General features: G+C 37.3%; 1 protein-coding gene across 1 annotated transcript in view; it reads left to right on the plus strand.

Moving 5' to 3' along the window:
* Window positions 1-26,770, plus strand: part of P3H2 (prolyl 3-hydroxylase 2) — a 177,622-nt gene that overhangs the window by 116,067 nt on the left and 34,785 nt on the right. Inside the window, exons 2-3 of the mRNA XM_061413072.1 lie at window positions 14,856-15,008; window positions 17,204-17,393. Coding sequence (XP_061269056.1) covers window positions 14,856-15,008; window positions 17,204-17,393 — 343 coding nt within the window. The remainder of the gene's footprint in view (window positions 1-14,855; window positions 15,009-17,203; window positions 17,394-26,770) is intronic.

Below are 26,770 nucleotides of genomic sequence, written 5' to 3' on the forward strand. Positions count from 1 at the left end.
GAAATATTTCTTCCTCTTCATTTTTTTTTTTTTTAGAAGGGTAAGTATTAATTCCTCTTTAACTGTTTGGTATAATTCACTTGTGAAGTCATCTGGACCTGGACTTTTATTTTGGGCGAGCTTTTAAAACTACTGTTTCTATTGCATTACTAGGAAATCAGTCTATTCAGATTTTTTTATTTATTCACAATTCAGTTTTGGATAGTTGTGTGACTCTACATACAGTGGAAGTTTCTTCTAAGTTATACAGTGTGTGGTGAAATGATTATCTGTAGTATTCTCTTATGATCCTTTGAATTTCTATGGCAATCAATGTAATTTCTCCTCTTTTATTTCTAACTTTATTTCTTTAAAATTTTTCTCTTTTTTTCTTTTCTTCTTGATGAGTCTCACTAAGGATTTGTCAATTATGCTTTATCTTTTCAAAGAAACAAATCTTAGTTTCTCTGATCTTTTTTGTTTTTTAGTCTATTTATTTCTGCTCTGATCTTTATAATATCATTTCTACTAAATTTGGGCTTTGCTTATTCTTCTTTTTTCTAATTCCTTTAAGTATATATTTAGATTGTTTATTTGAGATTTTTCTTCTTGAGAGAGGCCTGTATCACTGCAAACTTTCCTCACTGTACTGCTTTTGCTGCATCCTGTGGATTTTGGACAGTTGTGCTTCCATTTTCATTTGTCTCAAGGTATTTTTTTTTAATTTCCTTTTTGATTTATCCATCAACTTATTTTGTGTTTAGTAGCATGCTGTTAAGTTTCCATGTGTTTATTTTTTTCAATTTTTTCTTGTCATTAATTTCTGATTTTATATATTTTCTATCAAAATATGAAGGACAATTTTACAAAACCAGAGCAAACCCTCCTAAAATTTGTGTGGAATCACAGAAGACCCCAAAAAGCCAAGGAAATCTTGAAAAATGTATAAAACAACACAGCCAAAGCTGGATGTATCACGTGCTCAAATTTGAAACTATGCTACAAAGCTTTGGTAATCAAAACAGTATGGTACTGGCACAAAAACAGATATGTAGATCAATAGGACAGAGTAAAGAGTCCAGAAATAGACCCATATAAATATATCCACTGATCTTTGACAAAGGAGTGAAGGCAATACCATGCAGCAAAGGTAGTCTTTTAAAAAAATTATGTCCTTCCCAAAAATTAACTCAAAATTGATTATAGATCTAAATGTATAATGCACAAATATAAAACTTCTAGAAGATAATACAAATGACTTTGGATATGGAAGTAGCTTTTTGGATACAATACCAAAGTCACCATCCATTAAAGAAATAAGTGATAAGCTGGACTTCATTCAAATTTAAAACTTCTATTCTGCAAAAGACAGTGGGAAGATAATTAGAACACAAGCAACAGACAAGGAAAAATATTGGCATACGGCACATTTGACATAAAAAATTCTTACCCAAAATATGCAAAGAACTCTTAAAGCTCAAAAATAAGAAAACCAACATCCTAATTTAAAAATGAATAAAGACCTTAACAGAACCTTACCAATAAAGATATACAAATAATAAATAAGCATATGAAAAAAATTTTCTACAGCATATTTCATCAGGGAATTGCAAATCCAAGTAAAAAGGAATTGCTAGTATGCTTTTATTAGACCAATATCCAGAACACTCACATCAAATGCTGGCAAGAAGGTGGAGCAATAAGAACTTTCATTCATTGCTGATGGGAATACAAAATGGTGAGGTCACTCCAGAACATGGCTTGGTGGTTTCTTACAAACCTAAACTGCTCTTACTACACCGTCCAGCAATCTCATTTCTTGGTATTTCTCCAAAGGAGTTGAAAATTTGTTTTTGCACAATAATCTGCACCCAGATGTTTGTAGCAGCTTTATTGGTAATTTGCAAAACCTAGAAGAAGCTATGACATACTTTAGTAGGTTAATAACTAAAGGAACTGTGGTACATCCAGATACTAATGCTAAAAATGCTAAAAAGAAATGAGCTATGAAGTCTTGAAAAGACAGAGAAACCTCAAATGCATATTACTAAATGAAAGAAGCCAATCTGAAAAGACACACTACTGTGATTATAATTATATAACATTCTGGGAAAGGCAAAATTTTGGTGACAATAAAAAGATCAATGGTTGCCAGGGGTTAGGGTGGGGAGGGATGAATAGCTGGAGAACAGAGGAATTTTAGGAAATAAAAATGCTCTATATAATACCCTAATGATATATACTTGTCTCTATTCATTTCTCTAAATCCATAGAATATACTCTACCAAGAGTGATTGCTGTGGTCTTCAGGTGATTATGGTGTGTTGATATAGGTTCCTCAGTTGTAACAAATATACCACTATAGTTAGGGATGCTGATAATAGGAGAGGCTATGTTTGTTTGGTGGCATAGGGGATATTGGAAATCTCTGGTTTTTTGTTTTTTCTTCTTCTAAATCTTGCTCTGAACTTAAAAGAGCTCCACAAAACAAAATCTTAAGAAAAAGTTTTTTGTAGTTACCTCAAATATTGTAATTGTTATTTTCCAAATTCTTTTTGAAATGAAGCAGGGGAGATTTTCATGACCACACTCACATACATGCACACATAGATACATCTGAGTCTCTTTTTCCAAGAATAAAAAATCAAAGCACTTTAGTGTTCAAAGAGCACCAAATTCCATCCCTGTTCAACCTTGTTTTCCATTACTCTGCAATCTAGACATTTTGCATGAGCCAATTCAGTCAAATTACTATTCTATAAGAATATTTGAGCCATCCCTATTTCTTTCAGCTCATCCTATTCTGCATCTGAGATATATACATGTTTCCTATTCTTCAAGACCAAGTCTCAATCCCACTTTCTCAATGATGTCTTTCCTGTACATTATAGGTTATTGTGGTTTCAAATTTCTTTCAATTTCTATAGTACTGTGTTGAGTGTAACTTACTCTCCCCTCTAATCACATAGAGTCTTAATTCTTGAGATTAATAATCTGTGTGTCTCTTTGTCCTGTTGAGCTGTATTTAACAAATGATTGAGGACAATATTATAAACAATTTATATTCTCAGAGAACACCTATCATAGTTCTTTCTATGGAAGAGGTGATCAGCAAACACTTTTTACATGGGCCAGATATGCATGAACCCACCTCTACTTTGAAATTACGGGATTAAAATCCGAAGTATGTGTTTGTGAATGTTTTAAGAAAAGATACAGATTCTAACTATAGTTTTGCTCCTGATTTTCTTTGCAAATGTTTTATCCACCCATTAAATGAAGCAATGGTACTATATGATTTAAAGGGCCTTTCTAGCCCTGGTTATCTATGGTTAATAGAAGTTAGTTCTCCGAAGACCAATGCAGCTGCCACCAAAGTAACAGAAAATGAATGCTACCTGATATGTTTAATAAGTAAGCAAATTCTCTACAAGCTTTAGCCTCCTCAGAAATTCAAATTGACTGGAACTTCTTTCCAGTATAGTCTATTGACTGAGGTATGGAGGAAATGTCTGGGTTTATAGTTAACCTGTGCGTATGCAGGAATACTTAATTTACAGTATAGCCTAAGGTTATTGCTGTGGCTGAATGTTTCACAAAGTGCAGGAATGATGCCAGAGGGGCTTATGAAACATTGAAAGAACTCTTATCATCAAAACCACCTCTTTAGTAAGACCCTGTGGGCTGTCAGGTTAAGAGTCCCCATTAGTCTGCCTGATGGGTTAAAACCCTGAAAGGACCTTAGACTCTTTTAGAAGTCCCCTCCAAGAGTGGTCTTTGGAGTGACTCTCTGTTTGATTTGTAGCCATGGTGCTTTCTTCCATATGAGCTGAAACGAAGGCTTTGAAATACTTTTTGAAGTAAGTCTCTCCACCCTTAAAAGAGTAAGAAAAAGTTTGTATTTCATAGAGGAACATGGCATATTTATACCAAAAAGGTACACGTGTGAAAGTGTTTGCTTTGCTTGTTTGCTTTTCTTACATTTCTCACAGTGGACTGGTTTGGGTAGGAAGTTAAATTTTGTTTCATAAATGCAAAATGGAAGGGAGACCAAAATGAAAAGATGTTAGAAACTGTCACAACATGGGACTTCCCTCGCAGCCCAATGATTAAGAGTTCACTTTCCAATGCAGAGGGTGCTGGTTCAGTCCCTGGCGGGGCAGCTAATAACCCACATGCCTCCCAGCCAAAAAACTGAAGCATAAAATAGAGGCGATATTGTAACAAATTCAACAAAAGACTAAAAATGATCCACCTCAATAAAGAAAGAGAAATTGCAATGACTGAATTTTTCTATATACTCACTAAACTCTAAAACCCCTCCCCAAGTCATCAGTTTTGGCAAGCTATCTCTTCGTGCTATCCTAGTACTGTTACAATTTTTATTGAGGCAAAGTCCAGTATGTTACTTCCTTTCCTTGGCACATACTCTTCCATCTGTGGTCCACTTAGGATACCTGAGTGCTTACAAGAGAAACAGGACATAAACGCAAACTTTGAGTCTCAGTCCTTGGTTGTCCCATTCCTTCTCACCTATGACAAGCATTTTATACCCGTCACTTTTTTATTTCACGAATCCATGCAACTAACATACATAAAAGTTTGGAAAAGCTTTTCTATTCTCAAGAAATAAAAAATCAGTGTCAAATCTATTTTAAGCTTTCACTGCTAATTTTTAAAGGATACCTTTGAAGCAGAAAGCCCGAATTTAGTTTATTTGCATTTGCAATCATTTGTCAGTCATTTGACAGATAAATTAAAAAGATTGCACCTTTGTACAGTTTGGAGTGAAAAAAAATGTGATCTGGCTGCTGATGACTACAGAGACATAACTCTGGTTGTAAGCAATTAGGCTGTTGGCTCGAGCAAAGTTATGGCTAGCTAGAACTTTCTTAATGGGTCACTAGGGATAGGCAGCATTCATCTCCATTTATCATAATGAAAACCAGGCAGAAGTTAAGCATGCGTGAACAGTTAGAACAACAAACTTTGTTTTTATACCATCGAGTTCATTAAGGGCCACTCAGTCTGTGCCAGCACTATTTCCCCGTGAAGCTATAGCTCATTGTTTTATTATAATGTGTTCTTGTAAATAATACTCAACCACTTTTGTACTGGACCTAAGGTGAAGTAGGGGTGCATCTTCCACATTTTTCAAGAATTTCACAAGAGGAATTGATTATACACTTGATAAATGATCATTTTTATTATTTTAATTTTTATCAGTAGTATTGTAAATTGTGTTGCAAACTATACAATAGTATACAAGGTTAAATTCTTATTAACAATCTCACAAACAAAATGGTGCTCACATGATATGGGAGTCACAAAGGAGAGTGCAGTTCTGAGCTCACAAAGAGAAATATTAGATTTTATTTATTTATTTTTCAAAATCAGACATGAGTAAGATTCTTTACATGGCAGTAATGACTACTACAATAGACATGTGACATTGGCAAAACTGGAGTTGAACATGAGTGACAGCCACCTTCCAAAGACATTTTCAAAGAGGATTAAAGCTGTGTCTCCAAAAACAGTAGCAGGAAGCAAATGTCAGAGAGGTCTTGGCCCAAACTTACTTTTCGGTAACCATTAGTCATTCTCTGACACCTCAAGGGAGACTTCTGGACAATACCACAGAGGTTGAGACGCTTTCTCAGTAGTGCAGTCTTACCCTGTCCTAATGTTTGAAACCAAAAATAACAGTGGCATACCAGTAAACCACACATCAATTTCATCTGATACGTGGTAAGTAGGGCTTGTCCACATTGCATCCCTGAGATAGTCCTCTCTCCTCACCCAGCAGCCAGCCAAGTCTTGGCCGCTGTCTTGTTAGGAACTTAGACAATACACAGACAGCTTGAGAGATTTGATCCAAATTAAGCACACACATATTTTTTGGCTAGTGCTTTGAGTTCCCTGTGTGTGTGTGTGTGTGTGTGTGTGTGTGTGTGTGTTTTCCTCAAAAAGTCAAGGACTTTTTGTTTTAAATAGTCTCTAATATGAAATAACATGTTTAAAAGTTTTGCTTCTTTACTTTAGTGTTTTCCTTACCCTAAAAGATGGTTTTTATTTAGATAAGAAATCTTCTAGCATGCTTAACTGATAGATTTGTTGTTCCACAGAGCTCGTTTGATGGTGGCGAGTTACTATCTGTGTTTAACATTAAATTGTAAACATAAGATTAAAACTGCACCAGAGTGTTTAGAAAAAACAGAAGTCTATTAATCAGGCTCAGGACAATAAATAAGGGTATAAGCTGTTTGGCAAAAGAAAGTGCTTTAAAAAACGTATGTTTCCTTTCCAACTTACTCCTCAAGAGAAAACGTTACTCTTTAAATGTGTCATTTCTCATCTAATCCTTACCAAACAGCATTTTGAAAGCTACAAATATTTACTCATAACCATGACTACACTTTAGACTAACATTCCATAAATGCAAAGATAAGTTCCCTTTCTATATTAACATGAACACCTAATTTGTGAATTAATATATGTTCTTTAAAGCTAAAAAATTCTATATGTTCTACCTTGACAAGTAGGAAAGAATTTAATTACTAGAAATTTCCTTTGCTGTGGGGCATTATCTTTTGAGTAAATTATACCTTTTCTGTGTCCAAAAGAACTTGAAGTTACCTTGCTAAATCAATGATTTCTATAATGAGATTTTTGAAATGGGGAAAAAAAACAAAAACAAACTTAAAGAAAATAACGAAAATATACTAGCTTCAGTGTGATATACTAGAACACAGCATAATACAGTTAATGCAAATGAGAATAAAATTTAGTTCTGAGCTTCCTAGTAGTCAAGCCAACAAGGACAACACAGACTGTCACGTAGTCCTCAATGTCTGCTAAAATTAATTTTATGAATTAGGAAAATCAAACAATTATCTAGCATAGCTGAATTATGAAAATAGCTCAATATATGGGGCTTTTTACAAGTTAAATTAGCAACATAAAGGACAGTAACCTCACCAGAAGTTGTGGAATAAGAATGTAAAGTTATTCTTCATATAGCTGTTTTGGACTCTGAAAATCTGACTCCATTATATGGAAATGTTGGGGAATTTCCTAAGTTAGAATTTTCATTGAAAAGCCTGGTCTTTACATTTGGAACACTGTAATTTGTAGGATTTAGTTTAATTCAGTGGTTTGAACAAACTGCTTTCAATTTTTTTTCAAAATTTGGTGGGTCTTTAATGGTCTTCTTTTAATATGTTCTTCAATTATGTAAAATTTACTTATTTACTGATGTGGTTTTTAAAGGAAAATTAACTTTGGGCTAGCAAAAATTTGAGGTAAATTTGGAGACATTAACAAGAGCTGAAACAGCTATGAAAAGATTGGATGTCACTATTATTAAAAAAAAATCTTCCTGCTTCATAAAAGAAAGATAGAAGTTTTTAGCCCATAAATTTTTAGTGTTTTGCATGATATGCTGTAATCTGGTGACTTCCCTTCCTTCTAGCTAGTGTGATTATACTGCTAATCAAAGCTTAAAAATTCCACTATGGCTTAGAAATGGGATGTCTTCACTGTCTATTTACATGTTTGGTAGTAGGTAAGAAACTTCACATGGGGTTAAAAATTCTCTTAAGTTACTATTGTGGAATTTTAAGCAAAGAGCCAAGATAAAAAGATATTTTAATAGCATTGCATCAAACTGTAATGCATGGTATCGGATGAATTCCCAGTTAGGGTGATAAAAATAGAGAAAGAATTCCCTTCTTTATTGAAAATGTTGCTTGAATACAAGAATTGAAATTACTTATTTCAGGCTTGATGTTTTACCCTGACTGTATAAAAAGGCTTCAGAAGATCCAACATTATCTTAAATACTCTGTTTCAAAAGTATACAGTGTTCTCAACATGTTTTAATGCATTTTAGAATCAATCCCTTTCCTTTCTTGCACATGTCTTACAAGCTGTTCTAAACTCATATTCAAAATGCTTGAGCTTCATATTTATGCTAATTCAGAAGCAAAGGAATTTGTGCATCTTCCCTAAAATAAGTTTGAAATTTTTAGAATTGTTTCATTTTGGGCTATGCATCTGCTTTCTGAATTGAGAAACATTGCTATGTCAAGAATGGGCAAAAATGGAAAGGAGGAGAAAGGAATGGAAGAGGGATAGGTGGAAAAGGAGGAGGGAGGTAGCAAACCTGTGCTGTCCTATTTTTATTTTGTTATGTAAAAGCATTACCTCTGCTCTGCATTACTGAAATGTTCTCCTGCCTGCTACCCAAGATCTTTCTCCATGTAGCAGTCTGAATTATCATTTGAAAATATGAATTAGGCATTACTTAAAATTCCTTAATGGTTTCCTCTTGCACTTAGTTTTGTTGTTGTTCAGTCGCTCACTTGTGTCCAACTCCTTGTGACACCATGGACTGCAGCGCGCCAGGCTCCACATCCTTCACTATCTCTAGGAATTTGCTCAAACTCATGTCCTTTGAGTTGATGATACCATTTTCAAACTCTTTACCATAGCCTACCAGATATCTGTTCTCTGACTTCTCAAGTCACTCTCCCTAGTCTCCACTCTGCTTTGGAAACATGTCAAGAATTTTTCCATTTCAGGGCTCTTGCCCTTGACTTTCTTTTGCCTAAATCACTCTTCTACCTCTTCTGCTCGTGACTGGCTTTTCAGCATTTAAGTATCAGCTCAAAAATCCCATTGTAGAGTCCTTCCTTGACTAATTCATCTAACGGAGTCCTATCCCAATCCAATCAGCTTGTACTGGACTATCTGTTCATTCATTTCCTCATAGCACTTAATGCAATCTACACTTACTTTCATTAATGATTTATTTATTTAAGGCTTGTCCCCTTGGATGAGACCATAAGCACCTGGAAATGGGGGTTTTGTCTATTTTGGCTGTGTAGTTAGTCTCATTGACTTTCACAGTGCCTGGCATAGATTTAGTGCAAATATTTGCTGAATAAGTAATAATGAGTGAAATAAAGAACTTGGTATGGCTGGAGTTCTGGGTCTATCTGTGTTTTCTTGAATAAGAGGAAAGGAAATTATAAAATTTCTAGGAATTTTTCTAGAAATTTCCTGGGAAAACTTGCATAGTGGTGAATAGGAATAGAAAGATAGAGCAGGGGCCAAATCCTGCAGTGTCTTGAACGCCATGGAACATAGTTTCTGAAATTACCTTGGTGGTCACTGGATAGCTATTGAAGGTTTTTAAGTAGTCAATGTATATTTTTGAAATACTACTTTATTATTTGTTGTGAAAAACCATTTTTGAGTCAGTAGAGTCTGATTCCAACACAATGGACATGAGTTTGAGCAAACTCTCAGAGATAGTGAAGAACAGGGAATCCTGGTGTGCTGCAGTCCACGAGGTCACAAGAATCAGACACAACTTAGTGACTGAACAACAGCAAGAGTCTGATTCACTCAGCAGTGGAAAGAGTAACTTCCGAACATCAGCAGGGTGTTGATTTAATTAGTTTTTTTCCATGCAGCATGGCTGGCAGGAGAAAATGTTTGCCTTAGCTCTGCATAGCCTGAGATGAAATGGCTCAGTGCTTCTCAAAGGCATTTCTTAACAGTATTTCTCATATCACGGTAGAGCAGCAAACTCCCTTAAACTTGTCATGCCATCTTGTTAAATCATCCTCCTTTCTCCAGCTGTTCGTTATTTTACAGTTTATATTTCTAATGCATGGAGTTACCCTCACATTAGAGTTACTCTCTCCTTTGGGTATATTTCAATTTGTTCTTAAAGGAAATCCAATTTGAAGCCTTTAAAGGCAGTTAGCTTCTTATTTATTTCAGTGGAATAGTTGGTAGGATCTTCCTTAGCTGAAACCTAATACTTATAAGACCCTATAATAATCTCCATCTAACAGTTCAGCTGTATATGTAGCATACACATGTTCACCTGGACTTTTCGTACTGTGTTAGGTGTGTATATCTAATTTCTAAAAAGGTGTACACAGATATCAGGCTTCCAGTTAAAATAATGGCTTGTTTTATAGTCTCTGGCAGACAATGCTAGTTTCCTGAACTGGTTCACAATAATTTAAAAGCCAGTTTTATGGATTAAACTTAAGTCATAGAATCTTCTTTATATTTATATTGGAGAACATGGGGTTGTGTTTAATAATGGGCTATAAATAGGGAAAGCACCAAATAAGCAAAAAAACCTAATGTGGTCAAATTTAAGAGAAGGAACCAATTTGTCAGTGTTGGCTGACCATTTTTAAGAGCTACTGAATCACATTCATCAGTGATAATCAGTATTGGAAGCTCTCAGTGTGAATAATAACTTCAGAGATTTTGCTATTAAGCTTCCATCTTTTTAGTCCATTATAGCTTGTGAAGCATACTCATATGTAATATACCTTTTGATGTGTGTGTAAATTTGCTTCTTAGAACTTGTTTTTATCTTTACTTGGACATATCATAGACATTATCTGTTTATAAAGTAGATGGAAAAAAAGATAAATAAGTCTTGTGGTCCCTATCCTCAGAGAGCTTTACTGGGAGTAACAAGTATAGTCAGCTAATTGCCATGTACGGCAGAGTCTGATCAGTGTCAGTAGAGGAATAAGGGTAAGATGATAAGCAGTGCTTGACTATAGCTTTAGGGCTGAGAAAAAATCTCTTCGAGAAGCCAGGATTTAAACTTGCCTTTATAGGATATGTTAGATTTCAATAAGAAAAAAAACAAAAAACAAAAGATCTCAAGATCAGGGTACAGTCTGAGCAAAACATGAAGGTAGGAAGGTGAAAAAGATATAGAACTTTATCTATGTTCATTCAATGTTAATGGCTGCTGTTATAAAACTAGAGTGTGTCAATGCTAACCTGTTATGTTCATAACTTATAGTCGACTCTTAACTAGAGGCCATTTTCACCGACCACCGGTACCTTATTATATCCTCATAAATTACATTCTTATGGCAGTTTCAGACTATGCATACTCAGCATTAATGAGGATATATTTACATCCTTGAAATTAATAGATCATATATAAATTGTATCCTGTTATTTATTTTTTCAAGGTTTTAGTGATTCCTGAAGCACTATCAATAAATCCTTCCAAAATCTTATGTAGTATCAATAAATTCTTCCAAAAGCCTATGTAGTAGGTGGTGTCATGGGGGTTTCTTAATGTAGAACCAAGACACAGATGTTTAAATGACTTTTTTCAGGTTCATTTGTTCAGTCAGTGTAAATATATACCCAATTTAGAACCTATTCCTCTTCCTCTGTATCTATATATTTGGCATTATGTAGAGTCCATATAATTCATATTTGTCTGTGTTGGTGTATGAAGAATTAAGGAAATTTTAATTAATGAAGAAATAAAAAATCCTAAATTAGTGATTTTTGACAGAAAAAATAATTTCTGAAACCCCTAAAGTGAGAACAAGAGTAAAGGTGGCAGGCAAAACTGGTATCAGGGAAGATTGAATGAAGGGAAGAGCAGTAGCTGAGAATATGCAAATTAAAAAGGGAAGGCTTTACTATTATTGGACAAAGATAAGGATGTCAGATCTTAAAATACAACAGTTTATGTTTTCTATAGTGATGGATAAGATTTTTTATATACCATGAAATAGCTCAGGATTTCTTACAGATACTTGAGGGCCAGACTGTCAAAAGCCAACTCAGTTGAATATTTTATGCCTCCCATGATTCCACATTTACTTGTTCAGTAACAGTGAATTTCATTTCTCAAAACAACACAAGAGAAGACTCTACACATGGACATCACCAGATGGTCAACAACAAAATCAGATTGATTATATTCTTTGTAGCCAAAGATGGAGAAGCTCTATACAGTCAGCAAAAACAAGACCAGGAGCTGACTGTAGCTCAGATCATGAACTCCGTATTTCCAAATTCAGACTGAAATTGAAGAAAGTGGGGAAAACCACTAGACCATTCAGGTATGACCTAAATCAAATCCCTTATGACTATACAGTGGAAGTGAGAAATAGATTTAAGGGATTAGATCTGATAGACAAAGTGCCTATGAACTATGGATGGAAGTTCGTGACATTGTACAGGAGACAGGAATCAAGACCATCTCCAAGAAAAAGAAATGCAAAAAAGCAAAATGGCTGTCTGAGGAGGCCTTACAAAGAGCTGAGAAAAGAAGAGAAGTGAAAAGAAAAGGAGAAAAGGAAAGATATAAACATATGAATGCAGAGTTCCAAAGAATAGCAAGGAGAGATAAGAAAGCCTTCCTCAGTGATCAATGTGAAGAAATAAAGGAAAACAGCAGAATGGGAAAGACTAGAGATCTCTTCAAGAAAATTATAGATACGAAGGGAATATTTCATGCAAAGATGGGCTCAATAAAGGACAGAAATGGGAGGGACCTAACAGAAGCAGAAGATGTTAAGAAGAGGTGGCAAGAATACACAGAACTGTACAAAAAAATCTTCATGACCCAGATAATCATGATGGTGTGATCACTCACCTAAAGCCAGACATCCTGGAATGTGAGGTCAAGTGGGCCTCCGGAAGCATCACTACGAACAAAGCTAGTAGAGGTGATGGAATTCCATTTGAGCTATTTCAAATCCTGAAAGATGATGCTGTGAAAATGCTGCACTCAGTATGTCAGCAAATTTGGAAAACTTAGCAGTAGCCACAGGACTGGAAAAGGTCAGTTTTCATTCCAATCCCAAAGAAAGGCAATGCCAAAGAATGCTCAAACTACTGCACAGTTGCACTCATCTCACACACTAGTAAAGTAATGCTCAAAATTCTCCAAGCCAGGCTTCAGCAATACATGAACCGTGAACTTCCAGATGTTCAAGCTGGTTTTAGAAAAGGCAGAGGAACCAGAGATAAAATTGCCAACATCTGCTGGATCATCGAACAATCAAGAGAGTTCCAGAAAACATCTATTTCTGCTTTATTGACTATTCCAAACCCTTTGACTGTGTGGACTACAGCAAACTGTGGAAAATTCTGAAAGAGATGGGAATACCAGACCACCTAACCTGCCTCTTGAGAAACCTGTATGCAGGTCAGGAAGCAACAGTTAGAACTGGACATGTAACAACAGACTGGTTCCAAATCTGGAAAGGAGTACATCAAGGCTGTATATTGTCACCCTGCTTACTTAACTTATATTCAGAGTACATCATGAGAAACACTGGACTGGAAGAAACACAAGCTGAAATAAAGATTGCTAGGAGAAATATCAATAATCTCAGATATGCAGATGACACCACCCTTATGGCAGAAAGTGAAGAAAAACTAAAGAGCCTCTCGATGAAAGTGAAAGAGGAGGGTGAAAAAGTTGGCTTAAAGCTCAACATTGAGAAAATGAAGATCATGGCATCTGGTCACATCACTTCATTGCAAATAGATGGGGAAACAGTGGAAACAGTGGCTGACTTTATTTTTGGGGGCTCCAAAATCACTGCAGATGGTGATTGCAGCCATGAAATTAAAAGAGGCTTACTCCTTGGAAGGAAAGTTGTGACCAACCTAGATAGCATATTCAAAAGCAGAGACATTACTTTGCCAACAAAGGTCCATCTAGTCAAGGCTATGGGTTTTCCAGTGATCAAGTATGGATGTGAGAATTGGACTATAAAGAAAGCTAAGCACTGAAGAATTGATGCTTTTGAACTGTGGTGTTGGAATGGACTCTTGAGAGTCCCTTTTACTGCAAGGAAATCCAACCAGTCCATCCTAAAGCAGATCAGTGCTGGGTGTTCATTGGAAGGACTGATGTTGAAGCTGAAACTCCAATACTTTGGCCAACTGATACGAAGAGCTGACTCTTTTGAAAAGACCCTATGCTGGGAAAGATTGAGGGCAGGAGGAGAAGGGGACAACAGAGGATGAGGTGGTTGGATGTCATCACCAACTCAATGGACATGGGTTTGGGTGGCATCTGAGAGTTGGTGATAGACGGGGAGGCCTGATGTACTGAGGTTCATGGGGTCACACAGAGTCAGACATGACTGAGCAACTGAACTGAACTGACACTTCAAAATAGACCTAATGTAATTTATATTTCATTGTGAAAATGACTAGTGCTAGTGTGACTATTCACTTTTCTGAATTGAGGTCAGACTCTGTCTATAGATATTCTCCGTGGAGAAAACAGGGCAAAATGTATTAAATCAAACAAATTTAATTTCATTTTGTTTAAAAAAGTACACCATTGCATGTTACATGGGGAACAGCATATTAAGTGGTTTAAGAGGAGATTTATAGTGTCTTTGTATTTTATTGAAAATCCTTCTTTTTGTACTGATGAGAATCCAAGTGTAAGTTTGGAATTAATTTCTTAATCAAAGAAATATAGTAGTACATTTTCTGTACTATATTTAGTATCTTGTATGGATTGGAAGAATTATTTTAAAATCTGTGTTCTTCATATTCTAAAGCCTTTATAGCAAACTTGGTGTAGTGGAATGTATCCCCAATATCATATTTCAGAAAGTCACGGTTTATTCCTCTATTGTAAGGATTAAAGCCAAAAGGAACACAAAGAAAATCAGATAAAAAAGACAAAAATATTGAAAATGTGAATCAGACATGGCACAGCATTGGCAGTTTTTAATTTTGATCAATCGAAAAACAAACGGAAGCATGTCGATTCAATTTGCCAGGAAACACAGATGGCTTCGAAATGAGGGAGAAGAGAACAAACTTAGAACAAAGCACGTTTATCCGTTTTCACCATAGCCAAAATACCCATACCCACATATCATTTTAGGAGCGCTTGTTTATTAACCTCCTGCCCTTTAGTGTGGAGGCTGGCTGGAGGGAATGAACCCAGCCCTGGCACTTTCAGTCTGTGACCCTTGGACTGGTACTCAATGTGGTTTAGAAATATTTGCCTTCATTTGGTCCTTTTTTTCTCCCCCTCTTTATAGCTTAACCAGATGGAAAAGGCAGTGGCAGCAGCACACACATTTTTCATGGCCAACCCCGAGCACATGGAAATGCAGCAGAACATCGAGAATTACAGAACGATGGCGGGAGTTGAAGACCTCCAGCTGGTAGACCGGGAGGCCAAACCACACCTGGTAAGCTTTGGGGATCCTGCACTAACCATGAGAAGCTAAGTGCTACCAAGGTTCAATGGATTCAGAGCAAATTCCTATGAGTGGATATCTCACACTGATTCTCAATTTCCAATACAGTTTCATTTTTGTACTTTAAGATGAAACATTGTAGTGCAGGGCTAAAAATATTGAGAGAGAAATTAAAATTAACTTAGAAAAGCAGTATGATATGGTGAAAAGTAAGACATGACATAAACATTTGTAGCCCTTTGTGAGCCTCAGCCTTCCCCTGTACCCCCATGCCTCCCACCTTCAGCACTTTAATTTTACCCACTGGAGTTGAAACCCATGTGAATTGCTCAAAGTCACCCCATGATTTCCCAGCAACCAATTCAGTGGTTTTTCCAGGGTACTCATACATTTCAATTTTTTGTTTTTTTAAAGCTACATAAAGCTGAAGCTGAAGCAGGAAGCTGAAGCTCCAATACTTTTGTCACCTGATGCAAAGAGCCAACTCACTGGGAAAGATCCTGATGCTGGGAAAGATTGAGGTCAGAAAGAGAAGGGGATGACAGAGGATGAGGTGATTGGATGGCATCACTGACTCAGTGGACATGAGTTTGAGCAAACTCTGGGAGATAATGATCAGAGAAGTCTGGTGTGTTGCAGTCCAGGGACTACAAAGGGTCGGACACAACTTAAGGATGGAAAAACAACAACAAAGTTACATAATTATTCCTTCCCAAGAGGCTCAGTGGCAGAGAATCTGCCTGTCAATGCAGGAGATGCAGGAGACATGGGTTCAATTCCTGGGTTGGGAAGATCCCCCAAGGACATTTCTTGTCCCCCAAGAAATGACAACCCTCTCTAGTAGTCTTGCCTGGAAAATTCCATAGACAAGCTTGAAGGGCTACAGTCCATAGGGTCACAAGGAGTCTGACAGAACTGAGCGACTGAGCATCATTTCAGTTCAGTCACTCAGTCATGTCAAACTCTTTGCGACCACATGGACTGCAGCACGCCAAGCTTCCCTATCCACCACCAACTCCTGGAGCCTGCTCAAACTCATGTCCATCGAGTCAGTGATATGATCTAACCATCTCATCCTCTGTTGCCCCCTTCTCCTCTTGCCTTTAATCTTTCACAGCATTAAGGTCTTTTCCAGTGAGTCAGTTCTTCGCATCAGCTGGCCAAAGTATTGGAGCTTTAGTTTCAGCATCAGTCCTTCCAATGAATATTCAGGACTGATTTTCTTGAGGATTGACTGGGTTGATCTCCCTGCAGTCCAAGAGACTCTGAAGACTCTTCTCCAACACCACATTTCAAAAGCATCAGTTCTTCAGCACTCAGCCTTCTTACATCCATTTATGACTACTGGAAAAATCATAGCTTTGACCATCTGAACCTTTGTTGGAAAAGTAATGTCTCTGCTTTTTAAAATGCTCTATAGATTTGTCATAGCTGCTCTTCCAAGGAGCAAGCATCTTTTAATTTCATGGCTGCAGTCACTATCTGCAATGATATTTGAACCCCAAGAAAACAAAGTCTGTCACCATTTCCATTGTTTCCCCATCCATTTGCCATGAAGTGATGGGACCAGATGCCATGATCTTCGTTTTTTGAATGTTGGGTTTTAAGCCAGCTTTTTCACTCTCCTCTTTCACTTTCATCAAGAGGCTCCTCAGCACCTCTTTGCTTTCTGCCATGCAAAGACAGAGCATGCATGCATACAATTATTCCTTTAAATAAAATCACTATTCTCAAAGTATGACCTTCAAGGGACTGAAGAAAAGGCTAAGAGAGGAAGATTTTAGATGGAAGTCTTTTTTCTTCTTTTTTAAAAAATTGAACCAGGCTTGGAAATGAGCATCTCATCCATCCACATAAGTCTTCCTGCAGTTGGTTGCATAGCCCTACCTACATTCAAACAGGTTAGAAATCAAAGTCTTGAGTGATCTCAGGAAGGAAATGAAATTGATTGATGCTGCAGCATAGGCTTACTCAGTCAATCCCTTCTCATTTATGAGTTGAAGCCAGCGACTGAAGTGAACTGAACCGAAGCCAGGGCAGTTACCCTTTATCTCCCAGTGAGACCCTTTATCTTTCACAGTGAAAGAATCCCCTGCCCCACTTCCTAAATGATCTAGAATCTTCCTGCATCTTGCTATTCAAGTTCTTCTTGGGTGGTCTTAAAATTTTTTTCTGTTTCTTTCTAGGAGAGTTACAGTGCAGGAGTCAAACACTATGAGGCCGATGACTTTGAACTAGCTATCAAGTACTTTGAACAAGCTTTAAGAGAATATTTCAATGAAGACATGGAGTGCAGAGCTCTGTGTGAGGGTCCTCAGAGATTTGAGGAATATGAATACTTAGGGTACAAAGCTGGTCTCTATGAAGCCATTGCAGGTAAAGATTATTTTTTCTTTGATTTTCTGATTGTAGAAAAACTAGATGCCAAACTGTTCCAACAATGTAGAAGTATGTATTGTAAAAATTAAATAGTGTAAAAAGATTCTCATGTACATATCATATCGTGTCTCCCATGAATTATTTTCCCTAGTTTAAATTTTGGTGACTGTGCTCCCAAGATTTTTCATGTGCATACTTAAACATCTATGTGTTTATTATAATTATTATTTAATTTTTATTAAAATGAGTCAATATTATAGATACTGCTTTTAAGTATATGTCTTGTTTTTGTTTTACTTACGCTTAACAACATATTGTGGATTTCTTCTCATGTAAGTACATGTAGATCTACCTTACTGCATTATATGGGGAAAGCATAATTTATTTGACCAGTCTTTTACTGATGAATATTAAGAAAGTTGCAATTTTTCATTACGTTTACCCATGTAGTAGTGAATACCTTTGTATAGTTTTCTTCAATTACTTAAATGAATAACTTATTACATACAGGGATTTAATATATCACAAAGTGACATTAACTGAGGAGGTTAACTAGTTAACCTAACCTAACGTTATGGTGGGAAGTGAGTTCTCTGCTGCATATGAAAAAATACACAAAGACAAATTGTATTATACTAATACAATATTAGTTTATATTGTATTATATTAGTTTAGTATTAATTTAAATTGTATTATACTAATATAATAAAAAATAAAACTGTTAGAAGAAAATGTAAGAGAATATTAATATAACAAAAGGATAGTTCTCAGACAAAAGATGAGAAGGTTGAAGAAAAAGAATTTAAAAGATTGATAAATACAAAAGATACTATAAATCAAGTTGACTTTTAATGGTAAGTCAAAAGTTGCAAAATGTTTATAGGTAAACAGTTACTATCACTAATATTTAAACGGTCTGTGAATTATTATTAGTAACAGTTTATTTTTGCTTATTGGTAGTAATAACAATGAGCAACATTTTTTTTTAGCAGTTGCAGTATACATTTTATATAGTTATATCACTTTTATATTTCTTTTAATCCTCTAAACAACTCCCTGTGGGTATTGTTATTCACCCTCTTCTCCCCTTTTAAATGAGCAGTTTAGACCTCAGAAAGATTAAGTAATGGGATTAAGGTGAAGTTGAGAATCAATCCTAGGATTTTCTCACTCTGAAGCCTATACTTTGAAGATCTACACAGCTGAAAAATTGACAAAGTTTATTTAGTCAATAATAAATCTTTAATGCATATTTGTTGAGTATATACTATGTTCCAAGTTATAAAAGCATGAAAAACAATGTTTACCCGCACACACACTCATAGAAATCCAAATTAATAAAGTCAATTTGCTTTCCCCAACTTCCAGTGTTTTCTGTCTTCATTGAAAACATCACTCATCTAGTAGCTCAAACCAAAGCCCTAGATATCTTTAACTCTACATTTCCTTCAATTCCTATTCATTCCCCTCCCACTTGTTACTAAACTTTGATGGAGGCTGCTTCCTAACAGCGTTTAAGATTTTCTAATTCTTTCCACTCCTTTTGCTACTTTTCTGGCTCAAATCAGCAGTGTATTTTGACTAATCTGCTGTGATAGCCTCCCTCCTGGTCCTCATGTTCTGATCAGGTTTTATTCTGTAGAGCAGACAGGACAGTTTTCAAAAAATGGGAATTCTGTTTATAGACATACTGACATCTCTAGACACCCCAGTGGCTTCCATTGCACTTGAAATCCAAAACCTTTAACAAAGACTTTCATCACTGCATAATAGTATATATTTTCTTCCTCTCTTTTTCTCTCTTTAATCCACTCCTCCTGTACTTCTTTTAATTCCTAGGGTATGCCATACTCATTTCCACTCATAGAAAATTGAAAATATTTTCTATCACTTGGCTATTGTCCAATCTTCTTAAGTACTTAATCCTCAGTGCCTACTTACGGTAGTGGTGGTATAGTTGCTAAGTCATGTCCGACTCTTGTGACCCATGGTCTGTCACCCACCAAGCTCCTTTGTCCATGAGATTTCCCGGGAAAGAATACTAGAGTGGGTTGCCTTTTCCTTTTCCATTAGCCTACTTACAGTGACTGGCAAATAGCAGGTGTTCAGTGAATATTTGTTAAATGAATGGGTGGAAGGAAGAAAAGAAGAAAAGGATGAGGGAAAGAAGGGAGGAGACTATATATCCATTAATCATATCTTAGACATTAAAAGGGCTAATAATACTCTGTATCTGTGAAAATATAAGTCAAAATATTGAGGTTTTTTAGTGGGATAATTAGGAAATGTCTATCAAAATTTAGACTAGGAAGTAAACTGGAAATCAATTTGCATTTGTTTGGCCTTTTTTTTTTTTTACATTTTAGAAATGTATATGCCTACACATTTCAAACTGATTGCCATAATAAATCTAGTTATAATATGTCATGATACAAAGATTATTGTTGTTCAGTCGCTAAGTTGTGACTCTTTGCAACCCAATGGACTATAGCATTCCAGGCTCCTCTGTCTTCCACTATCTTCCAGAGTTTGCACAAACTCATGTCCATTGAGTCAGTGATGCTATCTAACCACTAACCATCTCATGCTCTGCCACCCCCTTATCCTTTTACCTTCGATCTTTCCCAGCATCAGTGTCTTTTCCAATGAGTCAGTTCTTCACACCAGGTGGCCAAAGTTTTGGAGTTTCAGTTTCAGCATCAGTCCTTCCAATGAATATTCAGGACTGATTTCCTTTAGGATGGACTGGTTGGATCGCCTTGCAGTCCATGGAACTCTTAAGACTCTTCTCCAACACCAGAGTTCAAAAGCATCAATTCTGGGCTCAGCTTTCTTTATAGTCCAACTCTCAAATCCATACATGACTACTGGAAAAACCATACCTTTTACTAGACAGAACTTTGTTGGCAAAGTCTCTGCTTTTTAATATGCTGTCTAGGTTGGTCATAGCTTTTCTTGTAAGGAGCAAGGGTATTTTAATTTCATGGCTGCAGTCACCATCTACAGTAATTTTGGAGCCCCCAAAATAAAGTCTCACACTGTTTTCATTGTATCCCCGTCTATTTGGCATGAAGTGATGAGACTGGATGCCATGATCTTAGTTTTCTGAATGTTGAGTTTTAAGCCAGCTTTTTCACTCTCTTCTGTCACTTTTATCAAGAGGCTCTTTAGTTCCTCACTTTCTGCCATAAGGGTTGTATCCTCTGTATACCTGAGATTACTGATATTTCTCCCAGCAACCTTGATTCCAGCTTGTGCTTCATCCAGCCCAGCATCTCACATGATGTACCCTGCATATAGGTTAAATAAGCAGGGTGACAATATATAGCCTTGATGTACTCCTTTCCTGATTTGGAACCAGTCTGTTGTTCCATGTCCAGTTCTAACTGTTGCTTCCTGATCTGCACACAGATTTCTCAGGAGCCAGATCAGGCGGTCTGGTATTCCCATCTTTTTCAGAATTTTCCACAGTTTGTTGTGATCCACACAGTCAAAGGCTTTTGAATTGTCAATAAAGCAGAAGTAGATATTTTTCCTGGAACTGCCTTGCTTTTTTTATGATCCAACAGATGTTGGCAATTTGATCTCTGGTTCCTCTGCCTTTTCTAAATCCAGCTTGAACATCTGGAAGCCCACAGTTCACGTACTTTTGAAGCCTGGCTTGGAGAATTTTGAGCATTACTTTGCTGGCCTGTGAGTTCAGTGCAATTGTGCGGTAGTTCGAACATTCTTTGACATTGCCTTTCTTTGGGATTGGAATGAAAACTGACCTTTTCCAACCCTGTGGCCACTGCTGAATTTTCCAAATTTGCTGGCATATTGAATTGCAGCAGTTTAGCAGCACCATCTTCTAGGATTTGAAATACCTCAAAACTGGAATTCCATCACCTCTACTAGCTTTGTTCATAATGACGCTTCCTAAGGCCCACTTGACTTTGCATTCCAGGATGTCTGGCTCTAAGTGAATGATCACACTATTGTGTATATCTGGGTCCTGAAGATCTTTTTGTATAGTTCTGTGTATTCTTGCCACCTCTTCTTAATATCTTCTGCTTCTATTGGGTCTGTTACTGTGCCCATCTTTGCATGAAGTGTTCCCTTGGTATCTCTAATTTCATGAAGAGATCTCTAGTCTTTCCCATTCTATTGTTTCCCTCTATTTCTTTGCATTGATCACTGAGGAAGGCTTTCTTATCTCTCCTTGCTGTTCTTTGGAACTCTTCATTCAAATGGGTATATATTTCCTTTTCTCCTTTGCTTTAGCTTCTCTTCTTTTCTCAGGCAGTTGTAAGGTCTCCTCAGACAACCATTTTGCCTTTTTGCACTTCCTTTTCTTGGGGATGGTCTTGATCACTGCCTCCTGTACATTGTCCTGAACCTCTATCCATAGTTCTTCAGGCACTCTGTCTATCAGATACAATCTCTTGAATCTGTTTGTCACTTCCACTCTATAATCATAAGAGATTTGATTTAGGTCATACATGAAGAGGAACTAAAAAGCCTCTTGATGAAAGTGAAAGTGGAGAGTGAAAAAGTTGGCTTAAAGCTCAACATTCAGAAAAATAAGATCATGGCATCCGGTCCCATCACTTCATGGGATATAGATGGGGAAACAGTGGAAGCAGTGTCAGACTTTATTTTTTGGGCTCCAAAATCACTGCAGATGGTGATTGCAGCCATGAAATTAAAAGACGCTTACTTCTTGGAAGGAAAGTTATGACCAACCTAGATAGCATATTCAAAAGCAGAGACATTACTTTGCCAACAAAGGTCTGTCTAGTCAAGGCTATGGTTTTTCCTGTGGTCATGTATGGATGTGAGAGTTGGACTGTGAAGAAGGCTGAGCACCAAAGAATTGATGCTTTTGAACTGTAGTGTTGGAGAAGACTCTTGTGAGTCCCTTGGACTGCAAGGAGATCCAACCAGTCCATTCTGAAGGAGATCAGCCCTGGGATTTCTTTGGAGGGAATGATGCTGAAGCTGAAACTCCAGTACTTTGGCCACCTCATGCAAAGAGTTGACTCATTGGAAAAGACTCTGATGATGGGAGGGATTGGGAGCAGGAGGAGAAGGGGATGACAGAGGATGAGATGGCTGGATGGCATCACTGACTCGATGGACCTGAGTCTGAGTGAACTCCGGGAGTTGGTGATGGACAGGGAGGCCTGGCGTGCTGCGATTCATGGGGTCACGAAGAGTCAGACACGACTGAGCGACTGAACTGAACTGAACTGAATGGTCTAGTGACTTTCCCTGCTTTCTTCAATTTAAGTCAGAATTTTGCAATAAGGAGTTCATGATCTGAGCCACAGTCAGCTCTCAGTCTTGTTTTTGCTGACTGTATAGAGTTTCTCCATCTTTTGCTGCAAAGAATATGGTCAGTCTGATTTCGGTATTGACCATCTGGTGATGTACATGTGTAGAGTCTTCTCTTGTGTTGTTGGAAGAGGGTGTTTACTATGACCAGTGTATTCTCTTTGCAAAACTCTGTTAGCCTTGACCTGCTTCATTTTGTACTCCAAGGCCAAATTTGCCTGTTACTCCAGGTATCTCTTTACTTCCTATTTTTGCATTATAGTCTCCTATAATGAAAAGGACATCTTTTTTGGTTATTAGTTCTAGAAGGTCTTCATAGAACCATTCAATTTGAGCTTCTTCAGCATTGCTGGTTGGGGCATAGACTTGGATTACTATGATTTTGAATGGTTTTCTGTGGAAATGAACAGAGATCATCTGTTATTTTTGTGACTGCATCCAAGAACTGCATTTCAGACTCTTTTGTTGACTATGAGGGCTACTCCATTTCTTCTAAGGGAGTCTTGCCCCCAGTAGAAGATATAATGGTCATCTGAGTTAAATTCACCCACTCTCATCCGTTTTAGTTCACTGATTACTTTTAATGGCACCCCACTCCAGTACTCTTGCCTGGAAAATCCCATGGACAGAGGAGCCTGGTGGGCTGCTGTCCATGGGGTCACTACAAGTCGGACATGACTGAGTGACTTCACTTTCACTTTTCACTTTCATGCATTGGAGGAGGAAATGGCAACCCACTCCAGATTTCTTGCCTGGAGAATCCCAGGGATGAGGGAGCCTGGTGGGCCGCTGTCTATGGGGTCGCACAGAGTCAGACACGACTGAAGCGATTTAGCAGTAGCAGCAGCATTATTTAGTTCACTGATTTCCTTTATTAAAGTTTACTATCTTCTGTTTTTAAGGATAGGTGCCCTGTTTTCATGCCCACATTTGTCTCTACACCTGCCTCTACCAATGGCCACGGAACAGTTCTGGCAAATGTCCTGTATCTGGTTTAAGAGAATTGACTGACAAATTCTTACAGATTAACATTTTGTCATTTCTGAGGTCACCACAGCTGTTGGTTGCTGGAAAAGAATAGAAGTCTCCTAACTCAGGCTATTAATACTTTACACAGCTACCACCACTACTACTACCACCACTCCACTTCCAATAAAGAACAGCAATAAAAAAAAATCATAGTCCCTCAAGTTCAATCAAATATTATATGTTACAGAAATATCTTGTCTTCTTGGGAATTTGAAGCATATCCACTTTATTATGAGATAGAAATCTTTAAATGTATTTCCATACAAGAATCTTGAGTCTCAAACATATTAAAACATAACTGCACAATAAAATTTGATATAGAACGGAGGCAAGGAATCTAACTAATAAAAAGGATATCATTACTCCATGTAAATTCCTATCAGATTCAAAACTATTTTCAATTAGGAGTAAAATTGGCTTTTAAACTACAGAACGTATTTAGAAAGCCAGAATTTTTAAATTTTAGATTTAGAAGAATGTTGCAAATTGGAGAAAACTACAAATGACTTCTGAATGAAGTTATTTATTGCTAGCCATGTTCATTGAAAGCCCTAAAGGATATAATTTTATCAGTCTTATTTTGCTGCTTTTTATACCTTGCTTTGAAAAATACTTTCATTCAGATGGTGTTGTGTATATTTCCCACCTTTTCCTTTTGCTTGTCATTTGAAATTAGTAGTGTGTATTACAAGGTAAAGAGGAAAGCAAATGGCCAGCAAAACTAGGAGAAACATTTGAGAGTTGTTTGTTATTTTCTTAAGAAATAAAATATCTAGCTATTTATTTCCAACATACTAATCAAATAAACAGAACCCATTCTTCTCCTCACATCCTCCAAGTGGAATTAAGAACCAAAGGATAATAGTGATACTATTGTCTATCCTATATTGGATTCATTAGCCAGGTTTTAGAGAACTGGCACATTGTCCTACACACCAGAAAACATGTATTTCCTTTCTGTTTTGTTTTGGGTTCCGTCTTCAAGGTCATCCAGATATAAGCCAAACTCTGCCTAATAGAGAGCCTTTTGAAAAGAGGCAGTTGTGAATCAGAATGTACAGTAATAAAGTAGGGAAGTTTTATCATTATTCTCAAGAGAATTCACTCTGCACAAGCATGAATGGACTGTTTTCTTAATGGAAAAGACTGCCTCCTTCTTTATTGTAAAAATCAGAGTCAGGGCAAAGTATAAAAAGGGTTTTCTTTCTAGGACATTAGCCTCTTGTGTTTCCTTAGCTCCTGCTTGGATGAGATAGAACCCAGAGCTGTTAATAAAAGGAGCATGAAAACTGCTATGCTTCAGGATCCCCACCCGTTTGCAAGTGACAAGAATGGGGACAAAGAAAGGGAAACAAAGAAAAAGAGACAAAGTGCTCCTTCAGATTCTTTACTTTTCATCTTTCTCCTATAGTACTACCAGTCTCTATAGTATTAGGGGGCTTTCCAGGTGGCTCAGTAGTAAAGAACCCATCTGCGAAGCAGGAGACGAGGGTTCAATTCTTGGATTGGAACAATCCCTTGGAGGAAGAAATGGCAACCCACTCTAGTATTCTTGTCTGGGAAATCCCATGGGCAGAGGAGCCTGGAGGGCTACAGTCTATGGGGTCGCATAGAGTCAGACACAACTTAAGTTACTAAAACACCAACAATATTAGCAAATATGGAAAACTCAGCAGTGGCCACAGGACTGGAAAAGGTCAGTTTTCATCCCAATCCTAAAGAAAGGCAATGCCAAAGAATGCTCAAACTACCACACAATTGCACTCATCTCACATACTAGTAAAGTAATGCTTAAAATTCTCCAAGCCAGGCTTCAGCAATATGTGAACCGTGAATGTCCAGATGTTCAAGCTGGTTTTATAAAAGGCAGAGTAACCAGAGATCAAATTGCCAACATCTGTTGGATCATCAAAAAAGCAAGAGAGTTCCAGAAAAACATCAATTTCTGCTTTATTGACTATGCCAAAGCCTTTGGCTGTGTGGATCACAACAAACTGTGGAAAATTCTGAAATAGATGGGAATACCAGACTGCCTGACCTGCCTCCTGAGAAATCTGTTTGCAGGTTCAGGAAGCAACAGTTAGAACTGGACATGGAACAACAGACTGGTTCCAAATAGGAAAAGGAGTATGTCAAGGCTGTATATTGTCACCCTGCTTACTTAACTTATAGGCAGAGTACATCATAAGAAAACCTGGACTGGAAGAAACACAAGCTGGAATCAAGATTGCTGGGAGAAATATCAGTAATGTCAGATATGCAGATGACACCACCCTTATGGTAGAAAGTGAAGAAGAACTAAAGAGCCTCTTGATGAAAGTTAAAGAGGAGAGTAAAAAAGTTTGCTTAAAGCTCAACATTCCGAAAAATAAGATCATGGCATCTGGTCCCATCACTTCATGGGAAATAGATGGGGAAACAGTGGAAACAGTGGCTGACTATTTTTCTAGGTTCCAAAATTACTGCAGATGGTGATTGCAGCCATGAAATTAAAAGACACTTACTCCTTGGAAGGAAAGTTATGACCAACCTAGATAGCATATTAAAAAGGAGAGACATTACTTTGCCAACAAAAGTCCATCTAGTCAAGGCTATGGTTTTTCCAGTGGTCATGTATAGATGTGAAAGTTGGACTGTGAAGAAAGCTGAGCACAGAAGAATTATGGTTTTGAACTGTGGTATTGGAGAAGACTCTTGAGAATCCCTTGGACTGCAAGGAAATCCAACCAGTCTATCCTAAAGGAGATTAGTCCTGGGTGTTCACTGGAAGGACTGATGCTGAAGCTGAAACTCCAATACTTTGGCCACCTCATGCAAAGAGTTGACTCATTGGAAAAGACCCTGATGCTTGGAGTGATTGGGAGCAGGAGGAGAAGGGGACAGCAGAGGATGAGTTGGCTAGATGGCATCACCGACTAGATGGACATAAGTTTGGGTGGCATCCGGGAGTTGGTGATGGACAGGGAGGCCTGGAGTGCTGCAATTCATGGGGTCGCAAAGGGTCGGACAAGACTGAGCGACTGAACTGA

This window comes from Bos javanicus, chromosome 1 (assembly GCF_032452875.1).
Source record: "Bos javanicus breed banteng chromosome 1, ARS-OSU_banteng_1.0, whole genome shotgun sequence".
NCBI lineage: Eukaryota > Metazoa > Chordata > Mammalia > Artiodactyla > Bovidae > Bos > Bos javanicus.